Source organism: Bos indicus, chromosome X (genome assembly GCF_029378745.1).
Source record: "Bos indicus isolate NIAB-ARS_2022 breed Sahiwal x Tharparkar chromosome X, NIAB-ARS_B.indTharparkar_mat_pri_1.0, whole genome shotgun sequence".
Lineage (NCBI taxonomy): Eukaryota > Metazoa > Chordata > Mammalia > Artiodactyla > Bovidae > Bos > Bos indicus.
The window spans coordinates 8,722,386-8,749,673 of NC_091789.1; the positions used below are offsets into that span (position 1 = coordinate 8,722,386).

At 43.1% G+C, this 27,288-nt stretch overlaps 1 protein-coding gene across 5 annotated transcripts in view; it reads right to left on the reverse strand.

The window, feature by feature from the left end:
- TENM1 (teneurin transmembrane protein 1) overlaps positions 1 to 27,288 on the reverse strand; it is a 909,292-nt gene that overhangs the window by 38,154 nt on the left and 843,850 nt on the right. For all 5 annotated transcript variants that reach the window (XM_070784169.1, XM_070784168.1, XM_070784167.1 and 2 more), the window contains 2 exons: positions 7,250 to 7,616; positions 5,221 to 5,731 (listed from right to left, as the gene is read on the reverse strand). In XM_070784169.1, coding sequence (XP_070640270.1) covers positions 5,221 to 5,731; positions 7,250 to 7,616 — 878 coding nt within the window. The remainder of the gene's footprint in view (positions 1 to 5,220; positions 5,732 to 7,249; positions 7,617 to 27,288) is intronic.

Consider the following 27,288-nt stretch of genomic DNA (forward strand, 5'->3'; position numbering starts at 1 on the left):
AAGAGGAACCTTCCACAGATGCTACCTGGTCAAGAGGGTTTTGGCATAGTGCTGGCTGGAATTTAGAAGGTGGGAGAAGGAAGAAATGGATATTCAGCCTCCCTTTCTCTTTCCTGGAGCTCTCCTATTCCTCTTGTCCAGCTCCTGCAGCACAATCTTCTAGCTCCCCAGACTTCCAATGGTCACTCTTGTTATTCCAAGTCCTCTTTGTTTTTCTGGAAGGCAGTGGCATGGTGGTGGAAAGAGCACTGGGCTAGAAGCTCAAAGACTGACTCTAGACCTGGCCAACTAGCAAAGGGAATGGCCAAGTTATTCCTCTACTCTGGGCTTCCATTTCCTTATTTGTCAAATGACCTCTAATGTCTCTTTGAGGCCATAAAAATCCCATGATAACCCCACATAAATGCCGATGTTTCTCATCTCTTAATGCCTCAAGCTCACCCGACAACAGTGACATTAGATTACCTTTTTACTGACTGCCTGCCGAGTCCTGGTGAGAGGGCTGAGCTCCACTCACTGTTAAGCATCCTGTTTTCCTGCATCACCATGCCACCATGGACCCACAGACTAGCCAACTACAACACTGTCTTCCTATCCCACATCATCAATTTCCCCCTCTGCATTGGATCATTTTCATCAGTATACAAATAAACTGATTTTTCTCTCCTTCTCTTTACTCCATCCCTCTCTGCTCCAACTTCTTTGCTCCTCATTACAGCTATGTTCTCAGAAGGGTTCTTTACTCATGGTCTCCAAACTTTCTCCTCCCAGTTGCTCTAATTACTATTATTATTGAAATATAATCAACATATTATAAAAGTCATCATTTAAAAGTACACAGTAGGGCTTCCCTGGTGGCTTAGTGGTAAAGAATCCACCTGCCGCTGCAGGAGACATGGGTGCAATCCCTGGTCCGGGAAGATCCCACACGCCACAGAGCAACCAGGACACTATGCCTGTGCTCTAGAGCCTGGGAGCTGCAGCTACTGAGCTAAGAGTCTAGAGTTCATGCTCTGCAACCAGAGAAGCCACCACAAGGAGAAGCCTGTGCACCGCAACTGCAGAGTATCCTCCACTCGCTGCAACTAGAGAGAAGCCCCCACACAGCAAAGAAGACCTGGCACAGCCAAAAATAAATGAATACTTTTAAAAGTACTCAGTATGCAATTCAGTGGCTTTCAATACGTTGACAATGTGTGCAACCATCCGCACCATTTCTAGAACATTTCCATCACCCTCAAAATAAACCCCGTACTCAAGAGCAGTCACTCCCCCATTCACTCCTCTCCCTAGTTCTTGGCAACCACTCACCTACTTTGTATGACTCTGCCTTTTGTGGACATCTCATATAAACAGAATTATACGATATTTGTCCTTTTGTATCTGGCTTCTTTCAGTTAGCATGATGTCTTTGGGGTTCATCTACATTGTAGCAGGTACCAAAACTTCATTGCTTTTCATGGATTAATGATACCCCATGGTATGAATGTACCACAGTTTGTTTGGCTATTCATGACTTGATGGACATGGTACTTTACACTTCTTGACTAGTCTGAATAACACTGCTATGAAGACACGTGTGTCCATTCCCTCTTAAACCTGCTCTGCTAAAGCTTTCATCCCCCACCTGCCCACAGCACCTGCTCTTGTCAAGAGCAGGTAAACAATGATCTTCACAGTGCTGGGTGGAGTGGTCAACTCTCAGCACTTATCTTACTTGACTTATCAGGAGTATTTGGTACAGCTGATCACTTCTCCTTCCTTGAGTCACTTGTTTGACTTTGCTTCCAGGACATCCCACTCTCCTGGTCTTCTTCCTACTTCACTAGACTTTCTCAGTCTCTTTTTTACTGGTTCCTCTTCATATACTCAACTTTAAACATTGGTGGGCTCCAGGTTCCGTCATCAGATCTCTTTCCTTCCTTGACTACACTCACTTTGCCATGAAGATATCGTGACTTTAAATACAACCTAAACACTAGTGGATACCAAATTTGGATCTCCAAATTTCAAATCTCCAGCCTCTCCCCCCAATTCCAGACTCGTATATCCACTTGCCAACTTGCTATATTCCCTTGGATGTCTAAACAGATTGTAGCCGATCCTGAACTCCCACCCTCTATCATGTACTCCTTGCCTGGTCTTCCCCATCCTGGTAAATGGAAAGTTCAACACCCACTTGCTGTGGTCAAACACTTTGGAGTTATTTCTGACCCTTTTTTTCTCCCACACCCCACATCCCATTTATCTATCCTGATAGCTCTACTGTCAAAATATATTTTGATTATTACCACTTACTGCCCTCACTCCCTGGTCTAAGTCACCATATTGCCTGGATTATTGAAGTATCGTCCTCCCTCCACTACATTCCTTTGCTTCCACCACACAGTCTGTTTTCTGTACAGAGCAACTCTTTAAACATGTAAGGCTGATTATGTCACTCATTTCCTCGAAGCTCTCCAATGGTTCCACCTTTTACTCAGTCTTTACAAAGGCCTTCAAAGCCCTATGCAAAGTGGCCCTGGCCACTTTGTCGATCTCCTCTCCCAACTCTGCTTGCTCACCCCACTCACAGTGGCTGCCTTACTTGAACACGTCAGGTTTGCTCCTGCTGCAGGGTATTTGCCCTTGCTGTTCACCCTGCTGGGAAGATTTTCCCCTTCTTCCCCCCATACACCCATATACTCAGCCCCTCACCTCCTACAGGCATTTATTCAAATGTCACCTTCTTAATGAGCCCTTTCCTGATCACCCAGGGGCTTCCCTGGTGGCTCAGACGGTAAAGAATCTGCCTGCAATGCAGGAGACCCAGGTTTGGTCCCTGGATCAGGAAGATCCCCTGGAGGAGGGCATGGCAACCCACTCCAGTATTCTTGCCTGGAGAATCCCAGGGACAGAGGAGCCTGGCTGGCTACAGTCCATGGGATCACAAGGAGTCGGACACGACTGAGCAACTAACACTTTCACTCTTCCCTCCACTTTTAAACATCTGGTGCTATAAATAGTTAAAGTGGATATGTAAAATATTTTAATGTTTTGTATTAAGAACATCTGACTGTAGCCCGCCAGGCTCCTCTGTCCATGGGATCACAAAGAATCAGATACGACTGAGCCGCTAACAGTTTCACTTTTTCTGATACCCAACCTAAAATAAAACCCCCTTCTGCCCCCACATCTTGATTCCCCCTTACCCTGCTTTATTTCCTTCACAGAACTTACCATCATCTGAAGTTCTGTACAATGTAAGTGCTGTGGAGGTAGGGATTGGTATCTGTCTTGCTCATGGCTCTATCCTCAGCACCAGGTATATGCCAGGTGCTCAGCAAATATTGGTTGCATAAAGAAATGAACAGTTAAACTGGCTACTTTGTGTTCTTTTTTTTGTCTCTAGTTTTACTGAGGTATAAATAAATAAAACTGCATACAGTTCAAACATACAAACTGATTTGATAAATAAGTGAATGGTTGAACTGGTTATTTTGAAAACTAGTTAATAATTCTGCCATTTCTGGTTGCTTAACTGAATTTAACCAGTAGCTTTTAAGATACTTGTTTGTTTAATTTCAGCTGCAGTGTGATCTTGTGTGACTTTTTTTTCAAAAAAATCCCTCATTAGAATGTTTATCTTTCTTAAGGGTAGTATATTTTAGAATGTGGGCTCTTGAGTCAGACAGTTGGAGTTTGAATCCTGAACATCTGTGTGAATAAGGACAAGTTCACCATTCTGGGTCTCAGTTTCTTCATCCATAAAATAGGCATCACAGGAGCATGGATCCCACGTTGTCATTTTGGGGATCAAAGAAAATATGTAATCACCTAGCCTAGGAGCTGGCACATAGTAATGCCTCAGTGAACAGTAGATTTAATTACTCTTATTAAGATGTAAGAGAAATTTTTCAAGAAATAGAGGAACACCTGCAACAGAAACAAGTGAATATATTTTTCTAAGTGAAACTAAAATAGCTGTCCAGCTCTTTTGTACAAGTGGCATTTCTTTGGGATATGATCCAAAATTTGAAGACCAATTGTTCTGTCCCTTTCCTCTGGAGGCTTTCATGGGACTGGACCAATTCTTCCCACATTTCTATATCCTTCCCAGGTGGTGCTAGTGGTGAAGAACTCACCTGCCGATGCAGGAGACATAAAAGACCCAGGTTCAATCCCTGGGTTGGGAAGGTCCCTTGGAGGAGGGCATGGCAACCCACTCCAGTATTCTTGCCTGGAGAATCCCATGGACAGAGGAGCCACTTAACATGTCCTCATGATTCCTCATATTGCATATCTTTGCTTCTCACATTCCTCAACTTGAATGTCATTTCAGGCTCTGGGTTCAGCTCCACCAATTCTTTTCACTCGGCAAATTGGTTAAAATGTCAGCAATTCCCTTCGTGGGAACGACGCTTGCTGACTGTTCACAAACTAGCTTTCTAAACAGGTTGACATTCAAACAAGGTTGCCCCGCCTTAACAGTCAAGGACAATGGTCTCTGTTTCCATCAGGACACCTCCTAGTAGCCTGCCCTCAGACACACCTTGTGTAAATTCCCCATTAAAATTATCATAGACCTGGTCTGTGAATGCCCAAATGTGCTGGAGTCTGCCTTATGTGGGGAAACTCGGGGAGGGGGTGGTGCAAGCCTGTACTGGAGTTTTGATTCCACTTGTCCCAGAAGCAGCCTCTCCAGTTTGAGCATTTGTCCCACATCACTTCACACAAGCTTTCACGGCACACTGTTCCTAGTTCCCACAGCAATTTTACACTGAGTTGGGCTGGACTGGGCTGGGCACGCATTCATTCATTCATTCATTAAACCCCACAGGGATCAATAAATACCAGTTAAACTACACTGTTCCTTTGCTACTTTAGAACTACTTTCTAGTTTTGTTATTTTAACAAAAATTTCTCTTGTTTTCCCAGCAATGCTGTACATTTTTCTGAGTACATGGACTTCCACCTCATTCTTGTCTCCTGCAGTGCCATGCTTGATTCTTCATTCAGCCTATGTTTTTATTATTATGCTCTGCAAAAGTGCCCTGGAGAAATGGGTTTGAACCCTAGGAGATGGGTTAAAATTTTCTCCTTGACTTTTTATTTTTTTTTAATTGTGGTTGTTAGGAGAAAATAGCATGCAACACCCAGCAATTACTAAGTCATTTTCCCACTGTAATACAATTTCAAATACAAACCTAAAAGAGCCCATGTTGAGAATTAGAAACTTACTCATAAACGGTTGTCCATCCATTTTCGTTACTTTTGGTAGCCAGGAGCCCTGTGTTCCCTGGATAGGTCATCAAGGCCAGATTGTAGCCTTGAGCTGACACTCTTTTCAGGACTCCGTTGCTGCTTATGGTCAGCCAGTACACCTGCCCGCCGGGCACCACAAGCCAAAGGGGCATTCCACTTGCGTCTCGGCGAATATGCACGGAGTTGCCATTGCTGCTGGTAATAGCACCCAAGTCGCCTTCAGCGTTGTAGGTGAAATTGTACACATAGTCTCTCGTTATCAGGTTCAAGGTGTGCAGGTGGGTTCCATTGACGGTGAACTGATAGAGCTCCTGATCAGCAGGTGAGGCAATCTCATAAAGATTCATGTCATTTAAGTGGGCTTGGTTCCTGCTAATGGTACGAATTCGAACGTTCCCAAGGTCTGCCACATAGAGGGTACCATCAGGTGACACCGCTAAGGAGGAAGGGGCTTTCATCTTGGCATCTTTGGCGTAGCCACCATCACCTGTGGAAGGAAGACCCTGACTGTAATAGCTGTTGTCACAGCACTTTAGAAACATACCAAATACAAAAAATGTCTATATAGCAAGAATCATTTTATACAACATTGTAAAGCAATTTTCCTCCAATTAAAAATTAAACTTAAAGAAAAAAAAAGAATTTACCCCCGTGCCAAGAATAATTTTAAAGGGAACAATCAGTGAACCAACATTCTCCATGTGCCCCAATTGGATATTTGAAGTCCATTATTCACAATTTTTGAGTCCACACCACTGAAGATGAACAGAAGATGCAATGCTGTCAGTGAACACCAATTTTGTGAAATCTTCAATCCTGCTGTTCTGTATCTGTTGTATTGCTGGATACAAAAACAGCAAATAATAACAGCCACCCCAAATCTGGCTGGAAATCCATGAGACTTATGCCTGTCCATGCTCATAGGATCTATGTCAGGGCTTTCCATTCCTTCTCTGCCCAGAGAACCTTTCTTTTGTTAATTCTCACTGTCACTTTGTCAAAGTACACTAAGTCTGTAAGTACAACAATGACTCAGAACATCAAATTTGATAACCAGAATAAATATTCCAGTTTTGCCTTGAAAGAAAGATGCCAATTAGCAAAATAACTATAAAACTAATTGTCCAGGAAAACACTGGAAATATTGATTAAAAGTCCTATCGACCAAGTTGCTCACTCCTGACTCCTCTGTCCCAAGGAAAGACAAAGGTTAAAAGAACCATTTGGGCCCAGATGAGCAGTTTAATAGGGCTGCATGTTGCACGGAGGGATTTCCACATTCCAGCAATAAATACATCTATCGACATTTACAGGACTGTTTACTATCTGAAATATCCACTCTGTGTTTTGGTGCAAAGGCTCTTTCTGCTCCCCACCTCCTTATCAATTGGAAGTAAAGGGCATTATTGGTTATGAAAAAATTTTGGATTAAAAAAAACAATGTAAGTAGAAGACTGATGTCTTGAGAACCCTCCATTGTGAGATTTAATTTTGTCCACGGACCCCCAAAGCAGTCTGCTCCTAGTCCCTTTGGGTTTCAAGTAGCTCGCATTATTAATCTGGAAACCAGTCACTTAGTAGAAGTATTTTTTCCTTACCCAAATCAGTAAGTGTAGGTTTTACCTAGCTATCCTTTCTCTAAAGTACAAAAAATATGGGGATGTCACATTTGGATAGTGGTCCTAACTTCTTGAGCACCCAAACTTTTATTATACTAGTTTATCTTCAAAACAGTGAGGTGATGTAACTGAGACACGTGATCACTCTACTTAGCAGGTGGAATGAGTCATGAAGAGGTTTTATGGCTTTCGTAGGGTCCCTCAGTGACCCAACTGCAGAGCCAGGACCAGGTACTAAGCTGTCTGACTGCCAATCCATTGCTTTCTCCACTGCCTCATACCAATGTTTACAAGGACTACTTTTGTTCTTTTTTTGACTTTTCCGATGCCCATTTTTCTTTTGATAACAGAGAAGGGGAGCCAGTGAATTGCTAAAAAGGTCATACCTGAAAAACAGTCACAGTTGGGATCAATTTTGCAGTCACAGTCGGTGGGGGCCCCAGCTATGATGGAGATCTCCCCATTGGTGGTAACTTGCTGAATGCGGTTTACTTTCCTCTCATCTGTTTCAGCTATGAAGAGCAGCCCGCTGTGGGAGACGCTGATGGCCCTTGCCGACTCTAGAGTGGAGTGAATTGCTACCTTGCTGACCAAGAAATGATCGATGCCTGGCACCTGGCAGTGAATGGGGCGCCCTGCAATGATCCGCACTCGCCGGTTCTCAGAAATTTGCAGCACAATGTTGTTATCCAAGACATACAATGAATTGTCCATGGGATTGACTGCAAGGTCTGTTGGCCACTCTAATCGCACCTGCAAAAAGAACAGAACACACACCATTAGGTTACAATATCTTTCTGGGGCAGTTTTATCTTGAAAGAAAAATTGGCTTATTGGTCTCCCACTGCCTGCAACAGCCCCGTCTCTTGAATTCCGGCAATGTTGGTATTATCTGGCAAAGCTGGGAAGGACAGTTGATTAAATGTTCTGGTAAACACATTTACCATTTATGGATTTCCAACATACTGTGAATTATTTTATCCCTATAATTCCAGAAAGACCCTTTTCAGAGTACGGTCTCCTTACTGCATCTCAAATTCATCTACTTCTCCCCATCCCCACTGTTGCCAACCTAATTCAGGCCACCGTCATCCCTCACCTGCACCACTGCAGGAGCCTGAGACACATCAAGGAGTTAGGAGCAAGAGGACTGGTGTGTGTATGTGTGTGTGTGTGTGAGTGTGTGTGTGTGAGTGTGTGTGTGTGAGTGTGTGTGTGTGTGTGTCGGGTGGTCTGGTGTGCTGGGCACTGGAGTTAGAAGCAAAAGGACTAGTGTGTATGTGTGTGTGTGTGTGTGGGGTGGTCTGGTGTGCTGGGCACTGGAGTTAGAAGCAAAAGGACTAGTGTGTATATGTGTGTGTGTGTGTGTGTGAGTGTGTGTGTGTGTGTGGGGGGGGTGGTCTGGTGTGCTGGGCACTGGAGTTAGAAGCAAAAGGACTAGTATGTATGTGTGTGTGTGTGTGTGAGTGTGTGTGTGTGTGTGTGGGTGTGGTCTGGTGTGCTGGGCACTGGAGTTAGAAGCAAAAGGACTAGTGTGTATGTGTGTGTGTGTGTGTGTGGGAGGTCTGGTGTGCTGGGCACTGGGGACACACAGGCAAGCAAACGCAGATCTACCCTAGTTCCTTTTTCGACACAGGAGTCAGCCCAGTGCCTACCCTGGCATTTCCCCACCAGCTGTTGTTCACCACTGGGCACTTCTCAGAGAACAACGTTACGCTATGTGCACTCTCAACTCCACCACTCACTTATTCTGTACTTTATTTCTCTTGTCTTATGGCTAGACAAGGCCATAAGTGGGCCCCATTCCTGGCCAAGATAGTAGCAGTGATGTACTGCTCTTCTTTCTGCCTTGAGTGAAAGTCCAAGGAAAGCTTTGTTTTTTTTCACTGAATCTGAAAGTCTGAAAACAAGATACGGGCTGTCATCGCATTCTGAGGCCCACTATTTCCCAGTTGGAAGAGGCCTTCCACTCAGTAATGAAGTGGACAAAGGCCAGTCTGAGATAAATCTCCCTCTAATTCTGTATCTTATTGGAGGGCAACTGGTGACATTGTAAAGAAGACAAAGGTTGTCTCTGACCTCCCCTCTTGCACCACCTGGGGCTCTCTGCCCCCTGTGTCTGAGTGTCTCCCCTAGACACCCAGAAGCCTCAACCTGTGCTCCTGTCTGTACGTGCCCTCAGTCTCGACATGGGCTGGCCTTCTCTGGTCAGTACCATATGCCTCTGGGCAGCTAGGAATTTGAATGCTAATGGAGTATAAAGCTGAGCTTGTGTTATGCATGTTCTACAGAGCCTTTCAGACTGAGGCCATTGGATAAACATTAAACATCAGCCTTAACAGCTCCCAGAGCAGTTTGCTGTGATGTGTTCCTCCGCACGTCTGTCTGAGGCCCTTGCATGTCAATGCCCTGTCAACTAAGAGGGAGAAGAGGGATATGGGGCACTTCCTCCGTGGGCCCCCACTCTGGACCTCCATATGCAGCATCAGGCTGGTACAGAAGCTGTTTGCGTGCGCTGGGCCTATGGAGCATGGTCCCCCAGGAAATAAGCTGGCGTTGGCTGAGGAAGAGGAAATGAATTTATTTCAGTCCAACACTCCTATTTGGATCAAGTCTGAAGTCAGCGACCCAGAAAAAACAATGCTGGCAGAAATGACGTTCTAATTACCCCCACTCCAAGAGCTGAGGCCAGGGCAGAGGCCAGGGACAGCACACACCTGGCAGAAGTCAGACAGGACACATTTTGGACTCTGTTCTCTGCTGTCAAGGCCGCCTCTGAAATAAAGGCTGGTAGTTGGAAGATGAGCTGTTAAATTCTCCAACTCGCCCCATCTGATTTAAGTCAACACTATTGGTGTCATGTTTATTAGGTTTAATATCACCTCAAAAATACACCAGCTACTCTGTTTGTTTTTTGTTCCATCAAATAAGCCTCCCTCTGGCAGTTTCCTGTGACTAAAGTGGCGTTTGTGCTTCTGAGACACTTTCTGTACCAGCTACACAGAATCCCTTTAATTCCCATTTGATTTGGCTGGGCAGCTAGTCTCTGAAATCTCCTCAGATGAAAGATGTGTGGTTACTTAGTAGTCTGGGGCCTGTGTTTTCAGAAACTGAACCTTTTCACCTCTCTTAGGGTGTTAGTTCCTTTTATATCTTTCTCATGTTAAATACTCCCGTTTCCGGGTAATTTTTTCAAGGAACTGGTGGTTTGTACCAAGGCATTTCCACAATATACAACCTAACTAGGGGATGGAGTCTTTGCACTGACTCCGGCAGTCAGAATTAGCATCTGTTAGTTGCAGAGAAACCCCAGAATTACACACTACTGAGGTGGGGCTAAGGTTCACCCCTGAGGGCTGTTGGCATTTGTCCAAGTGGACAGAAAGAAACATTTCTTTGGGGGTGTTAGCAACAGAAAGAGCTGTAGGGACAGTCATGAGGTTCTGGGATCTTTGCATTGTGACCCAGCTTGCAGGCAAACCATTTGGCCTAATTTGTGGTCATTGCTCCACCTTGTAAAAATACATTAATTTGTTTGAAATGTCAAAATGTATTTAAGCTAAACTAGCAGTAAAGGTCACTGGTGTAGCCGCCAGCTGGTGGAATATGCCCATCTCCCAACAACCTTCCCTGAGAAATAACCCTGAGCAGAAAGGAGCCCTCGGTCTGGATGTCAAGCCTTGACAACACCATGTCTTCCTCTGCTAAATGAAAATTTGCCTTGAAGGCACTTGGCTCTCAGGTCAGTCAGTACCACGGTTGGCTTAAAGAGCAAGCTAAGTTTGACCCAAGTGGTAGTTTATAAAGCAGCATGCTCTTATAGGGGAAAATCCATGTGTAACAGCAATATCTGAATATGAGCCTGCGATTAGACCAAACTAGAAAATTCTTCAGTTATAAACTTCACCCCACACTGTAGACACAGGCCATAATTAGTTAACTGGGGGTCTCCTTAACAGTTTCAAGGCTGGTTCTTGCCCAAGTGTACGTGCTCAGTTGCTCAGTTGTGTCTGACTTTTTGTGACCCTATGGACTGTAGCCCACCAGGCTCCTCTGTCCTGAGGATTCTCCAGGCATATTAGTGTGTAATCCTGGCAAATGAGGTTATCTCCTATGAGTCTCTGGTTCCTTCATCTGCCACAAGAAAAAGAAGCTAATGATAGTCTACCTACCTTTTAGAGAGATTGTGTGGATTGATTGAGATGGGGATGTAAGATACTCAGCCCAGGGTCTGGACAAAGTAAGGGACAGGAAATGGTGTTAACATGAAAAGTGGTTTCAAAGTCACAAACCTTTAGGGATCTAGTCCAGTTACCATACAATATAGTTCCCTTTCAGCTCTGCTTCCCAGACTTCACTTGTGCACATCACAGGTTCATGAATTCTGCCTTAGCCGTCCACTACTTGTACTACTATTGACTTCATATTTTTCTTTAAATTGACCTACTTTTAAAATATAAATAGGTGCTGCCCCTTCCTTTGAAATGGTCCTAATCAATAACATCTATAAAATTACAGGCCCACTCATCTGAGCCTTTAATAAAAGTAACTACTGTTTATTGAGTGCTTCCTATGTGTCAGGTTCTTTACATGGATTATTACTTTATATGCTTAGAGTAATCACTTGAGAAAGAAACTATCAATATCCCCATTTTCAGATGTCGGCTCTTAGCCTTTCTGCTTTCTGATTTCTTACCTAGAAGAATGGACATGTTTCTTCATGTTCTTCTCACCAAGTCTGGCCCTCTCTTTACTCTAAAGGTTGATCTCAACCTTTTCTTTCTTTCTTTTTTTTCTTTCTTTTTTTTTTGCTGAGAAGGTCAAAGCTCACTAGTAATTGAGTGATTTATCTTCCTCTTTCTCATTTGTTTTCTTTCAGTTCAAGGCTTTGTGGGTGCCTACTCAGTGTCAAGCACTATTATAAAGGTAAATAAAAAAGGTCCCTGCCCTTGATTAGTTCACAGTTCAAGTGACAGAAGGTAGATACAGAAACAGGTCATGTCAATATAACGCGGTTAATTGCCACAAAAAACACATCCCTAGGGTGACATGCGAACACATAGGAGGAAGTTTGGGGCAATACTGCTATTAATAGAAGAGAATGTAAACTTAGTCTTAAAGGATGGGACCTCCCTGATGGTCCAGTGGCTAAGATTCTGAGCTCCCAAGGCAGGGGGCCTGGGTTTGATTTCTGGTTAGGGAACTAGATCCCTCATGCTAAAGATGCCACATGCTGCAATAAAGATTGAAGATTCCATGTGCCACAATTAATATCTGGAGCAGCCAAATAAATATTTTGTAAACATCTTGAAGGATGAAGCAAAGGTACTGGGAAAAAGCACGAAACCATATGGGAGTGGGGTGTTCTCCACAGCCTGGGATTGCTGGAACATGAAATAGGGTAGGTAGTAGTGGCAAATGAGGAGAAGGTGATGGCACCCCACTCCAGTACTCTTGCCTGGAGAATCCCATGGACGGAGGAGCCTGGTGGGCTGCAGTCCATGGGGTTGCTAGCAGTCAGACGCGACTGAGCGACTTCCCTTTCACTTTTCACTGTCATGCATTGGAGAAGGAAATGGCAACCCACTCCAGTGTTCTTGCCTGGTGAATCCCATGGACGGAGGAGCCTGGTGGGCTGCAGTCCATGGGGTTGCTAGCAGTCGGACACGACTGAGCGACTTCCCTTTCACTTTTCACTGTCATGCATTGGAGAAGGAAATGGCAACCCACTCCAGTGTTCTTGCCTGGAGAATCCCAGGGATGGGGGAGTCTGGTGGGCTGCCGTCTATGGGGTAGCACAGAGTCGGACACGACTGAAGCGACTTAGCAGCAGCAGCAGCAGTGGCAAATGAAGTTCACATGTTTCCAAGGACTAATTTTAAGTCTCTCCCCTGGGGCACTATTGTCTTTTGTGGCCAGATAAATCTTTGTTTTGGGGGCTGTCCTGTACTGTATAAGATAGGGTTAGGGTTAGGGTTAGGGTTAAGCAGCGTCTCTGGTCTTTATTCACTAAATGCAACTAGCATCTTCCCCTGACTTGTGATAACCAAAATGTCTCCAGATATTAACAAATGTCCCCTGAGGGGGAAACTGTCCCTGTTGAGAACCACTGCACTAAGCATGAAGGACTGTGTATGCTAAGGACTTTAGACTTGAACTGTGGGTATTGAGGTATCAATGACGATCTTTTAAGTCGAGGGTTCATATGGTCAGACTAGGGCTTTAGAGAGATCACTTAGGCTGCAGTTCAGGGGGCAGGCTGGAGGGATACCAGAGTGATGAACGAGAACCAATTTGGAGGCCAGATCATCACCAGTACCCTCACACATTAATGTAGTCATCCATCCACCCAGTTCAGTTCAGTTCAGTCGCTCAGTTGTGTCCGACTCTTTGCGACCCCATGAATTGTAGCATGCTAGGCCTCCCTGCCCATCACCAACTCCCGGAATTCACCCAAACTCGTGTCCATCGAGTCAGTGATGCCATCTAGCCATCTCATCCTCTGTCGTCCCCTTCTCCTCCTGCCCCCAATCCCTCCCAGCATCAGGCTCTTTTCCAATGAGTCAACTCTTCGCATGAGGTGGCCAAAGTACTGGAGTTTCAGCTTCAGCATCAGTCCTTCCAGTGAACACCCAGGACTGATCTCCTTTAGAATGGACTGGTTGGATCTCCTTGCAGTCCAAGGGACTTTCAAGAGTCTTCTCCAACACCACAGTTCAAAAAGTTCAATTTTTCGGCGCTCAGCTTTCTTCACAGTCCAACTCTCACATCCATACAGGACTACTGGAAAAACCATAGCCTTGACTAGATGGACCTTTGTTGGCAAAGTAATGTCTCTGCTTTTTAATATGCCACCCAAACCCCTCACAAATATCTGAGTGCTGATTCAGGCACAGTCCCTGCCCTCATGGTGCTTAGAGTTGGCTTTACTGTATCTCATGCTTTTTTGTATTTACAAAGCCCTTTGAGAGTCTAATTGAAGCTCTATACTCTCTCCCTAGAAAAGGACTCAGATGTGGTAGAAGAAAGTGGTTAGGAGCTCAGGTTTTGGAGGTAAGATTTCCTGGGTTCAAAATTCTGTTATTTTCTAGCTCTGTGACCCTGGAGCAAATCAGGTAACTTGTCTGAGCTTCAGTTTTGTCATCTAGAAATTGGGGATAGTAATATGTTCTCAAAAACTTATTATAGAAACTATACTAAAAAATCTACATAAAGCACTAAGCACACTGCCTGATACACAGAAAGAGCTCTGCAAAAAGCTACTTTTTATTACGGAACATGCCTGTATTTCTTCACATTCCTGTTAAGACTACCTCAATGTTGTCTTCCTTGGCTATCTCATGAAGTTTCTCTCTTTGTCTTTTTTTGGCTTCACCATGGGGCATGTGGGATATCCTAGTTCCCCAACCAGGGATCAAACGTGCACCCCCTGCACTGAAAGCATGGAGTCTTAACTACTGGACCATCAGGGAAGTCTCTCTCATAAACTCTTAAGTGCAGTCACTTTGTTATGCTCTTTCAAGGTTTCCCTTGCTTTTCTGTCACCAACCATTTCCTCCTTGTTCATTTATTCCATTGCTTGGGAATCCTTTTAAGCCATGCATCCTCCAAGAAACATTTGGCTTATATTGGGATATATTATTTCACATATATTTGTCAGCCAGTTTCATGGCTAATATTTTAGCTTATTACTTAGAATCCCTACTGTTATTTGTAACAGTACTCTTGGTACAGTTCCAAGTGTTAGAACATGCTACTTATATATTTTCCTTTCTTTTGCCCCCAGTAGCTCTCTATCCCATTTTAGGCATTATGCCAGGCACTAGGGAGCCAGTTCTAACCAAGACAAACTAGGCCCTGCCCTCATGAAGTTGACAATTTTTGGCTGACTTCATTTCCTTTGTTCTCCAATAGGTACAGGGTGTTAGTGACATAGAGCAGTAGACTGCTTCGGTTACATTCCATTATTTTACGAAATTAAGTTTCATGGAAGAGCCTGAGAAACATATCATGATGTTACTATATTTTGCCATTGCTACCAAGTGCTAATAACTTCTTTTCCCCAAGTTCAACTGTGCTGAAGAAACCAGCTGTATCTCAAATGGCCCTGTCTCCCTGTCCTAAACAGGACACTTCTCATCTCTTTCCTTTTGTACATTTCCAGCCTTATGGCTCATTTAAAAAACAACTGTTTGCTTCTGATCTCCGAGGCCTCTTCAGCAGGAGTTTCCAGGAAGCGTATGATGATCATTTCTGTAGTGCACCAACCCTGGGGAAGATGCAGTGATGGGACGTGATGCTCTCCACCAGGTGAGCTGCCAGCTCCATGTTAGATTTCCCCATGCTTCTAAAAGCTGACAACTCCAGATTGTTAGCATCACTTTTTGTCAGTTTTCAAATGGCCTTCTCATTTCTTGACACCGATACTGTCTGAGCTTCTTCAAAATTATAAAAGAGGGAAAAAACCGTCTGGAGAAAGTTTGGCTTTCTGCAATTGGAAGGCATGATGACACCTTTGAGAGTGATGGCCCTTATTGATCTTGCTTTTAAAAAGTGGAAATTATTAGAAGATGAAATACACCAAGTCTACATGGACTTGTCAACTGGCAAATTATTTTCCATTATCTCATATTCACATTCTTGTGTTTCTCTGAATAAGGGCTGGAGAGTTTGAGGAACCCCTCAACCTTTGGTCAGATGTCTCAGCTTGGTCTGTGTCCGTGGCTGCCTAATCAGAAAAACTGACACTTAAGTCACATCACTCATGGCAGATGCATAGCCAGGATTAATCTAATTAAGAGTTACAGCTGGACTGATCTTTGCTGCAGAACCTATAGATTAAATCACATCTACCCCAATGTTTCAAGAACATTTTGGAAGTTGAGGAAAAAAAGCAAAGCAAAACAAACAAAAAAATTCCAAAGCAGACCTGGTATATTTTATATTGTAATAATTTCCACTTTTATTTATTAATTATTTTTTAAATTTACTTATTTGACTGTGCCAGGTGTTAGCTATAGCACATGGCATCTTTGATCTTAGTTGTGGCATGTGGGATCTAGTTCCCTGATCGGGGATGGAACCTGGGGCCCCTGCATTGGGAGAGCTGTGTCTTAAACACTGGACCACCAGGGAAATCCCAATTTCCACTTTTTAAAAGGAAGATCAACAAGAGCCACCACTCTGAAACAACATGTGCTTTCCAACTCCCCAAACCAAACTTCTCTAGATGACTTTTATAAATTTGAAGAAGCTTAGACAGTATCAGGGTCAAAACAAAGTGTTGAATTTGTGGTTACTAAGATGCTGTGGCAGAGACTACCAGTTCTAGGGCTACCCTACCATTATTTCACTCTTTCCTCCTTAGTGCCTGCGTGCATGCTAAGTCTCTTTAGTCGTGGTCGACTCTTTGCCATCCTATGGACTGTGGCCCACCAGGCTCCTCTGTCCCTGGGATTCTCCAGGCAAGAATACTGGAGTGGGTTGCCATTTTCCTCCTCCAATGGATCTTTCTGATCCAGGGATCGAAACTGAGTCTCCTGCGGCTCCTGCATTGATGGTGGATTCTTTACCACTGAGCCACCAGGGAAGCCTTTCCTCCTTAGTAGTATATATCTAATCTTCAAATTTGGGCACACTGCTGTCTAGAACAGAAGACATCCTAGCCTTATTTGCAATTATCTGTAGCCATGTGATTAAGTTCAAGGCAATAAGATATAAGACAAGGTGAGAAAGTAGCCACACTTTTAAGTTGCTGCTGCCTAAGGAGAGCTGACCCAACCGGAATGAGCCCCTTTTGCCCTTTCTTCCAGCATGCAGTATGGATATAAGCGGTGGTAATTTTAGCAGATGTCTTAGACCATGAGGTGGCCATGAAAATGAAAGGCATGCACCAAGATGGCGGGGCAGAATTCTAGGAGCCTGGGTCCCAGATGACCTCATAGAAGTACCACCCAGTCCTGGACTGTGGATCAAGTCTGGCTGCTATCTTGCTTATGTCACAGTTGTGTGTGTGTGTGTGCGTGCGTGTGTGTGTGTGTGTGGCAGGGGGCGGGGGTGTGTGTGTGCGACATTCTGTTCTTCTCAGCTGAATCCAATCACAACCAAGAAAATGCTCTGTTAGGCTTTGTTTGTGTCTGGCGCTACTGGTCACACTGGTGTAGCAAATTTCTAGGTTTACGTCTCTGTGATAGATGACCAGTGTTTGCAAAATTAAATTAAATTGACATAAATTAATGCCCCGAAAGTGGCTGACACCAGAGCCAAAGCCCACTAGGGCAGCCCTTTGTTATGAGGATGACTAACTTGGTGATTAACCTCAAGCCTTCCTGTGTACCCAGAGCTCCATCTTCGGGTATTTCAAGCTGTTCCTCCAGTTCTGTGACTCATTCAGATCCAATGCTTCTCCATTATACCATAAATACTTGTTTGCCTTCCTTTGTTTTCTATTAGGGCTGTGAGTCGTCAAGCACAGGAATGAGGACTCATTCATATTTGTATTTCCAGTATTTGGTATTACAGTTGGCAAATGCTTGTTGAAGGAAAACATTAGTGCCTCACTAACTGTAACATTTTCAGTCCATGAAAGCATTTTAGAAATTGTAAAACACAAATAAGCTCTAAGAAAAACCAACTTTCATCAACATGTTTGAGTTAGTGAATCTGGGTTTCCAGAGACCCACTGAGGTTAATGGGAATGGCCATATTCCCTCAATCTTAAATTTTAAGTTTTCTGAAATGAGGTTGTGTCTTATAATAAATACATACATTTAATGGAGTATCTCTCCTTACTACCTAAAGTATCAAATTGATGCCATGTCTTAGATACATGGTGTCTTTGAATTGAGGAAATATTTCTGTTTTGGTCCACAGACTTCGAGGATCCCTGAGAGTCTTCCAAGGAGGTCTGTGAGGTCAAAACTGTTCTTAATACTATTTGCTTTTTGTACTTTCTTATGAGTATACAGTGGAGTTTTCTGGAAGGTGCCTGAGGCTACTATAGCTTTATGTTTAAAAAATTTACACTTTTAATTTCTAATAAGATAAATATTAATAGATAAAACCCACACAGAGAAAACCTCTTTGAAGTCTCCAGCAATTTTTAGAAGGGTCGAGGGGTCCTGACACAAAAAGAGCTTGAGAATAGGAAAGAGTGAATGAAACCACTCTGTTACATGAGAGTTTCATTCACACTTATTAAGAAAAAAGTACATATCTCTTCCAAGATGGTTCCTGTGGCCATGAGCTCAGTCCAAAAGCACACTGACAGAGTGGCTGAAAAATCTCTCCTTCCTCTAGAGACCCAAGGCCTGATGGGTGCTATAAAAGTTTGTTCTTAGAGGCTCCCTCAGAGCAATCAGCACGTGCACACTCTGTATGAGTCTGCTGTGTAATTGCCACTACCTCATCTTAATAACAGGCATAATTGCTCTGAGTTTCCGTCACCCTTTCTTGCATCTCCTCTCTGAAGCCTCAATTTTAGAAATGGCACTTGTGAATACACAAAATGTTTAACCACTTCCAGTTTTCAATTTACAGTCAAAGTCATCTATCAGCAGGAGATGAAGGCCCAGTGTGAAAACTACAGAATGTCCTTCAGACTCCACAGCTAATTTGTTTGTAAATTTGATTGTTATTGTAACAAGAACATATTGTACATGATGCTACTTGCCAATTTACTATTTGTATCTCTCTGTTTCTTGGGTTTTATCATTAGAGTCAAAGAACTTAACCCCTTCAGCACTTCTGTGAGTGGGGAGAGGAACGTGAAACCTTTACCGTTTTTGTGTGTGTGTGTGTGTGTGTGTGAGTTTTTATTTCAATTCAATTTTATATGTATTTCTTTTGTTGTTGTTGTTATCAAAAAATAACTTTTTGGGATATGGACCACTTTTAAAGGCTTTATTGAATCTATCACAATATGGCTTCTGTTTTATGCTTTGGTTTCTTGACTGTGAGGCATGTGGGATCTTAGCTCCTCCGCCAGGGATCAAACTGACATTGGAAGTCAGTTCACATTGGAAGGCAAAGTCTTAACCACTGGATTGTCAGGGAATTCCCTATATGTATCTTAAACTCCCTGGTGGCTCAGATGGTAAAGAATCTGCCCTGCAGTGCAGGAGACCTGGGTTCAATCCGTGGGTTGGGAAGATTCCCTGGAGAAGGGAATGGCTATCCACTCCAGTATTCTTGCCTGGGAAATCCCATGGATAGAGGAGCCTGGCGAGCTACAGTCCATGGGGTTACAAAGAGTTGGACATGACTGAGTGACTAATGCTTTCACTTTTTCATCTTAAATTCCCACTATATATTCAGCACTGTGGGAGATACACACATTGAAGGGGAGACAACCAGAGAACAGTCCAAGGTAACATGAAATCCCCCGTGAGACCAGGTGATAAGACCATGCATTCAGAGAGAATTTAGAGTAAGGAGAAGACCGCTGTAGGTCTTCATACAGTGGAGGTAGGGCTTACATCCTCCTGAGAGCCAAGGCTTTGCCTACCTGTAGGACCCAGGGACTTTGAAGAAGCCCCTGGAATCATTCTGTAGCATTTCTTCCTGTTGAGCAGTTGCAGAAACGTGTCTGTTGCAGGTTGTTAATATTATAGAATTGGCTCGACAGGATAGACCAAGCTTCCAATTCCCTTTGGCACCTAAAGCAATTTACAGGCCAGAAGTATGACTGCATGGCTTTTATGAAATGGCCTGATTTCATTGATCAGCCACTTGGAGATTATGTTTTCATTTCTGTAGCTACTGCTAACCCTGCTTTCCGGTATAATATTTCAGGAAGGAACTATTAAAACATTTCACCATGGCAATGTTTAGAAGTGGGCAGGGTTCTAAAGGGGAAGAGAAATATCACAAGTCATGATTGCTCTATTCAAAAGTTCATTTCAAGTTAGACTAGAATTCCACAGATTGTGTCTCATCTTAACTCGGTAATGTTTCCAAATGATAAGGACACTAATAAGAACAGATGGCCTAATGAACATTTAGAGGGAAGATTTAACTGGTCTTATTTTCATTAGGCCTCCAGTGCGCTTCCGGGTTTTGCCCACCACTTCCCTGTGTGTAATACAAAACAGCACGTCTTCAACAGATGGCCCAGCTCAGGCTCATGCTTCCAGAACTCTGGAGACTGGCCACCTGACCGCTTACCATGTGTACAGAATCATTTAAGGAAGCAGACAGGCTACAGACTTGAGCCTGAACAAAAGCAAAAAATAGTGATGACCCGAGCTTCAACAAGAGGGGAGTCAGTCACTCTCACAAACACATTGAGCAGCTCTGGTTGAGGACTCCCCATAACGGCTTCTTATGGATTCCCAGCAATGATGAAATCCTCTGTGGCAAACAGTCCACTCTAATTAATGTTTCCTCCAAACTGTAGCCGCATCTGAGTGACTCCAGCAGGAACAATGACATGGAAATCTAACACCTCATTGCACAGTGTGCTAGTGAGCGATCAGCTTGCAGCCCCAGACTCACCCCTTTAACGGCACTGCTCTGTGATACTGGGGTTGGGACTCTGCAAACTCCATTTCTTTTCTTTTTTTTTTCCCCCAGCTGGCTTTTTGATAGATCCTGCCAATGTGGGAGCTAAAGGAATTCTGCTGTAACTGTAGCCCTTCCTACTGAGCGGCAGTAACTGGCTGCACTTTCCATACTCACATCAGCCTCATCACACGCCCTCAGAGTGACCAGAAGCAGCCCAAAGCAGTGGCATCCTCTTCTCAGAGGAGTAGGTACCACTTCAATGGATCAAGTCCTCCCCCATCTCAGTATTCTTGCCTGGAGAATCCCATGGAGAGAGGAGCCTGGTGGGCTACAATCCATGGGGTTGCAAAGAGTCAGACATGACTGAAATGACTTAGCACGCACACATGTAGCCCTCTTGGTTCTGACAATTTCAACCCCTTCCTCTGTTTCCACAGCCCTAGAGGTGGTGGCTGAAGGTATTCTCTCTCTTGTTTTGCAACCCCCTAACACCTGTGCAGCCCATTCCCTCTATTCAATTTCTTTCTGTTAAAATGACTAATGTGCCTTCTGTTTTTCTGACTGGATCTTTAGAGATATTCACAGCATCAGCTCGTATACAAGGACAGAGGAAGAGCAATACCCACTGCAGGACACTGGTCATAGAAAACTAGTAAAATTGAGCCAGAACCAGCAAAGACTCTGGTACTGAGAGAATTCCTTAGTCACTAGCATCCTTGGTTTATCTCCTGGTCTGTGAACCTGCCATTTCCAGAAAATATCTACATGAAATAAACCCACTGTGTGTGGACTTGAATGAAGTTGGTTGTGACTGACTTTACCCAGGGCTTCTCTGACTCTCAGGAACTACCATGTTGATGCCCTTGTTGCTGAAAAGCTTCTCACTCTTGTGATTTTTGAGGATGATTTCATGATGGATCATTCTACTCTCCCATACGTCTTTTGAAGACACAGTTCGTACCGAACGGTTCATAAAGTGGGCCCATGACAATGTTTCCTGTGTGCTTAGAATTTACTTATAAATAATAATACATTGGGCATTTACTACTAAATATCTTTTATATTCTCTCTTGCTGTATCCTTGTCAGAAATTGGGATTGTTCCTTCAGAATCCTTTTCCCCTTGATTTGGAATGGGAATGTATTCTGAGGTGGCCCAAATGCACACCTAGTCGGCTGATGCATCTCAAGAAAAACATCTCTCAGCAGGTGCGGCCTCTTTGTAAGTGTATTGTACCAGTCGTTCCCAGTCATTTTGGTGCCGGGGACTGGTTTCATGGAAAACAAATTTTCCATGGACTGCAGGGAGGGGGATGGTTTCTGGATGATTCAAGAACATTACATTCATTGTGTATTTATTTCTATTCTTATGACATCAGCTCCACCTCAGATCATCAGGCATTAGATCTCGGATGTTGGGGACCCTTGTTTTATAACCTCACGTGTTCACTTTTGCAAATATACTAACTTTTGCATGAAAGGATGACACTACTGATGACAGCCAACAGAACTTTCTCTTTGAATTGTGCTTCCATTTAATAAAGATGTGTTGGCACTGATTCAGGCACTTTCCCCTCCCAAAGTTAATAGAGAGTAAGTCTACTTTTATTTTTTTAATTTTTTTGTAAGTCTACTTTTAAAGATAAAGTCTGAACGATAGGCCAATAGGCTCACATTGGGACTTGGTCCAAGGTGTTGGCCATATAAGCCCTAGATACTCACCACTGAATTTGCCAACCAGATATTTCTGCATCTTAGAGAGTTTCAGGTTTATTTCAGGTCATGGCGCCTGCCAGGCAAAATGTGTGTAAGACTGAGTGGTTCAAAAGTAGTTTGCAAGCTTTGCATCTTGTGACTCTCTCTGAATTTTGAAGATGCTTTCCCTCTGGTGCTTAATAGTTTTAATAAGAGCTAACATGCCATTGTCCTTTGTGTGGAAAGAGGACACTGCTAAGGGAGTTTTATTTATGGGATAAATTATGTTTTCGATATAGCATTGAGCACGGTACTTGACTTTTATTTTAAGGGCTCTGACAACTCTGGCTATTTGCTTGTGTGCAGACATTTCAGCAGAATTTGGCTGTGCTGGAGTTGAAGATGTTGGCCTGCTGTTCTTTATTTCTTATGTAAACAACCACGTGTTCACTTTGGAGGGAGCAATAATGCAAATATCTCAGGTAATAGCTTATTCTACCCCGGTTATGATTTTACCTAAGAGAATTAAAGTGCAGTTAAAAAAAAAAGAGTTTGAATGAATTTGGAGAAGGGAAATGATTGATATTTAAAGGAACTCTGTGGAGAATTTTACTGTAAAGCTTCTCTCAGTTTATAATTTTGTTAAATTTGGGTTTTTACACATTTGAATTTTTCAACTTGATTGACATGCTTTGGAACCTGAATATCTTGATAAAAAAGAAAAAGACAAAGCAACTCACAGACTAAGCTTGCTTCAAAAATCCTAGGACACTGCTGTCTTTCTTATTATGAATATATCAGCCTCATAACTTCTTTCCTTTTGATTTTCCACTTAGCTGGGGGCCTTTCTTTTGTCTTGGGAGAGTCATATCCTTCGTGTTGACCTAGATAAACTATGTCCTCCTACTTATGTACTTTCATATTAAATTTTTTGTGTGAAATTGACCCACATAGAATGGCCATCCACTGAACGAGCTGCTCTTTTACCTCCTGATTTCAAAGCTGGAAGATGATCTAAAACCTCTACATCTCAAAGTCACAGATGTATGACACTCATACTACATCCCAACCTTAGCTCCACAGTCAGTGAGACCCTTCTTGAAAGTAGAAAGAAAATGAAGGATTTGGGGCACCATTCAATGACTAGCATAAACATGCTTTAAGTGATCTAGATAGAGCTTTTCATATCAGCATTAGGCAGATAAAACATTCTGTGAAGGTCACAGCAGATTAAGAGCCATCTCTGGAGCATATGCTTGCTACAGGCCATCAAACTCATCTACAAGTATTTGCATGGCTCTCTGAGAAGGTCCACCTATGTACAAAGGACAAAAGGGAAGATTAGACAGTTTCTATAGCAGTTCCAAACTTCTTGGCCCTTTGAAAACATCTTGGTTCTGTAAATGATCTGTTCAATTTTCTATTCTGTGAATGGAAGGTCAAATACTACAGCCAGTGCTGCTGCTGTTTCTCCTCCTCTAATTCATTGAGCACTTATGAGTCACGTACTTTGCTAAGTGATTTTTTTTTTGGCTGTGTTCTGGGGCATGTGGGATAGATAGTTTCCCAACCAGGGATCAAACCCACACCCCCTGCATTGGAAGGCAGAGTTGTAATCATTGGATCGCTGGGGAAGTCCTGCTAAGTAAGTGATCTTTTTAAAATATATTATCTCATTTAGTCCTCACAACTTTCTTATAGAGAAAAACATCATTATCATCCCCACGGACAGGTACAGAATTTCCCCCAGAGGGACACATCCAGCAAGTGGTGGAGCTGGGACCCAAATCCATGTGGTCTGTGTTCCCACACAGTCTACTTTACTGACTTCTAATATGAACTTTTATTATGAAGGAGAGTCTGCCCTCAAGGCCTGATTTTGTCTCTTGCACCCTGTATTAAAGGATTAGAGAAAAGTTTGGCTCTCTTTTTGCAGTTTCAGAAGGTGTTTTCCTGCATTGGACAGAGCAAGGAGAGTAGCTTTGGACTGAGTGAGCAATAAATAACATTATCCAGGAATGCATTTAAATTAGCGACTGAAAACCACAGATACTACAAAATCAGAAGAATGACCTTGCAGACTTTTTTGTTCTTGTGTCCTCCCATTTTAACAAGTGCATGATGAATCAACAGAAAATATTTCCTGAAGATGCCAATTAACACCTTACATCATCCCTTATATTTGTAAAGCAGTTCATACTTTCCAAGTGCTTTTATATATAAAAAAAAAGCGATGTCACTTAATCAACAATTGGGTCATTTATTGAATTAGCCTTCATAAGGAGGAATAATTAACTGGCTTTAAAATTCTACTGTCTGTTTTCCAAGTGTAGTGCTGAATCTGAAATGACAGAATCTGAAATGACAGCAACTTCTTTGGGGTCAAGAAGTAGACAAAGACAATTTAATTTTTTAAAATATATTGCCGTATTTCAAAGGACAACAGAATAAATGATTCAAAAATAGATGTTCTCTTCTTCAAATATAGAGATGGCAACTAAAAACATTGTTTATTTTGCACTATTATGTAATTTTCAGCCACAAATGCTAATGGATCATTCCTTTATAGGTGAGTAATATGAAAAGCCTCTAGGGACTCCTACAGTCAACTTTTTAAAAAAAAATGGTTCTTAGTGCTGTTTGATTCTGTCAAATCAGAATCTGAACAACATTAACATTAACTGTCATCTCATGCTGTGTGATAGCATAATTTGATTGCTGTATAGATGGAGGGTTGTGAAACCTTTCCACTCACCTAACTGATGGTGCAAAGGGAAATATAAAACCCAAGGTTACATGTAATGCCACATGACCTCTCTCTTCACTTCTGATCAAGACCAACATTTTACAATTGCAAGTGCCTTTCCAAAAACAAAGTTCTTTCATATTTGTTTTCTTGTTTAACTATCCCAATAGCCTTAGGAGACAAGGCAGGGTTTTATCTCACTTCCTAATGTTGAGGAAGCGCAGACACAGAGACCTTAAGTAACTTGCTTGAGGTTGCACTGCTAATAAATGGCAGAATCTGGACTCACACCTGGGACTGTCTATTTCTCTCTACTAGACACGCTCCCGTAGGCAAAGGGAAGTCGGTGGTTAGGGAATCGTCCAGAGAACTTTAGTAAAATATCCCCTAGTACTCTTGAAGATGTGAATGATTGTTCCAAGGTTATAAACGTGTTTTTTAAAAATAATTTTATGTTTTTATTTTTGTCTGTGCTGGTCTCTGTTGTTGCCCGTGGGCTACTCTCTAGTTGCGGTGTGCAGGTTTCTCATGGGGGTTGCTTCTCTTGCTGTGGAGCACAGGCTCTAAGGTGCAAGGGCTTCAGGAGTTGAGGCACATGGGCACAGTAGTTGTGGCTCCTGGGCTCTAGAGCACACGCTCAGAAGTTGTGGCTCCTGGGCTCTAGAGCACACGCTCAGAAGTTGTGGCTCACGGGCGTAGTTGCTCCTCAGCATGTGGGATCTTCCCAGATCAGGGATTGAACCTGTCTCCTGCATTGGTAGGCAGTCTCTTTACCACTGAGCCACCAAGGAATCCCTTATAAATGCATCTGACAAGAAGTTTGCTCATTTTTATTCAACAGTCATCACTCTCTAAATACTTTCACATTTAAAGTTATTGATATATTGAGCTCTTCGAGAACAGTGTGGCTAATAATTGGTGTAGACTGGGCTCCCTCTTTACTGTAGAGGATAGCACTACCCCCTGCCCCCATTTCTACATTCACACATGAGCCTTTGGATCCATGGGAGGGACTGGCTATGACTGACACGGATTGACAGGGTGCATGTGGCTCAAGTGAATAGAGCAGAACATTGCTGATTTAGGATGTTTACATCTGGACTGCTGCAACAGCCAATGGCTGATCAGTAAGACTGCTGCACTTCTTATGCTGTCCAGGCATGAGAATAGGGAAAGAAAGTGAGAAAATCCATTGGAGGTTTGGTTGGTATGAGTTTATCATTATTATTATAATACCCCCTACACATAACATTAAATTTACTGTCTTAATCATGCTTAAACACAGTTCAGTTGTGTTAGATATATTCATATTTTTGTGCAACAGATCTCTAGAGCTTTTTCATCTTGCAATAAGGACACTCTAAACTTTAATTTCCTCTCCTCATTCCCCATGGTATCCACATTGCTACTTTCTGTTCCTATGATTTTTTTTACTACTTTAGATATTTCATATGAGTGGACTCACTCAGTATTTGTCTTTTTGTGACTGGCTTATTTCATTTTGCATGTCCTCAAGGTTCATCCATATTGTAGGATGTGACAAGGTTTCCTCCTTTTTAAAGGCTATATAATATTCCCTTGGATGTATGCACCAGATTTTCATGATCCTGATATGAGTTGTAATGCCATCCAGTCCATTAGTCGGTGGCCACTATAGAAGTGGTTGATTCAGGAACTTCCCTGGCAGTCCAGTGGTTAACGCTCCCTGCTTCCACTGCAGGGGACACACGTTTGATCCCTGTTGAAGGAACTATGATCCCACATATCACATGGTGTGGCCACACACAAAAAGTGGTTGATGTAGTTTTTAAACTAACTGTAACCAAATATGATGAAGTAAATGGTTGGCACAAGGGCCAGCAAATAGTGGTTTCATTTTATTGGTTTGGCCAAAAAGTTCGTTCGGGTAAGGTGTGCTGGAAAAACCTGAACGAACTTTTTGGCCAACTACACCCTGGGCCTTGTTAATCTGCCCTTTGAGCCATTCTCTATTCCCTAAACTTCTCTTATCTATTTGGTCACCTCTCTTTTATCCCCCAGAGAAGGCAATGGCACCCCACTCCAGTACTCTTGCCTGGAAAATCCCATGGATGGAGGAGCCTGGTAGGCTGCAGTCCATGGGGTCGCTGAGGGTCGGACATGACTGAGCGACTTCACTTTCACTTTTCACTTTCATGCATTGGAGAAGGAAATGGCAACCCACTCCAGTGTTCTTGCCTGGAGAATCCCAGGGACGGGGGCGCCTGGTGGGCTGCCGGTGGCACAGAGTTGGACACGACTGAAGTGACTTAGCAGCTTAGCAGCTTTTATTCCCACCCAGCTGTCCCTGCTGCCCACTGGTCTTGCTGGCTCTGGATAGAGGTGCTTACATATGTCTCAGAAAACTTGCTTACATCTTCCCTGTGTTGCCGTTTATCTGAAGCACTACTCCTTCCTTTTACTACATGTCCCTAGTCTGAATTCTCTGCAGCATGGCCACAGA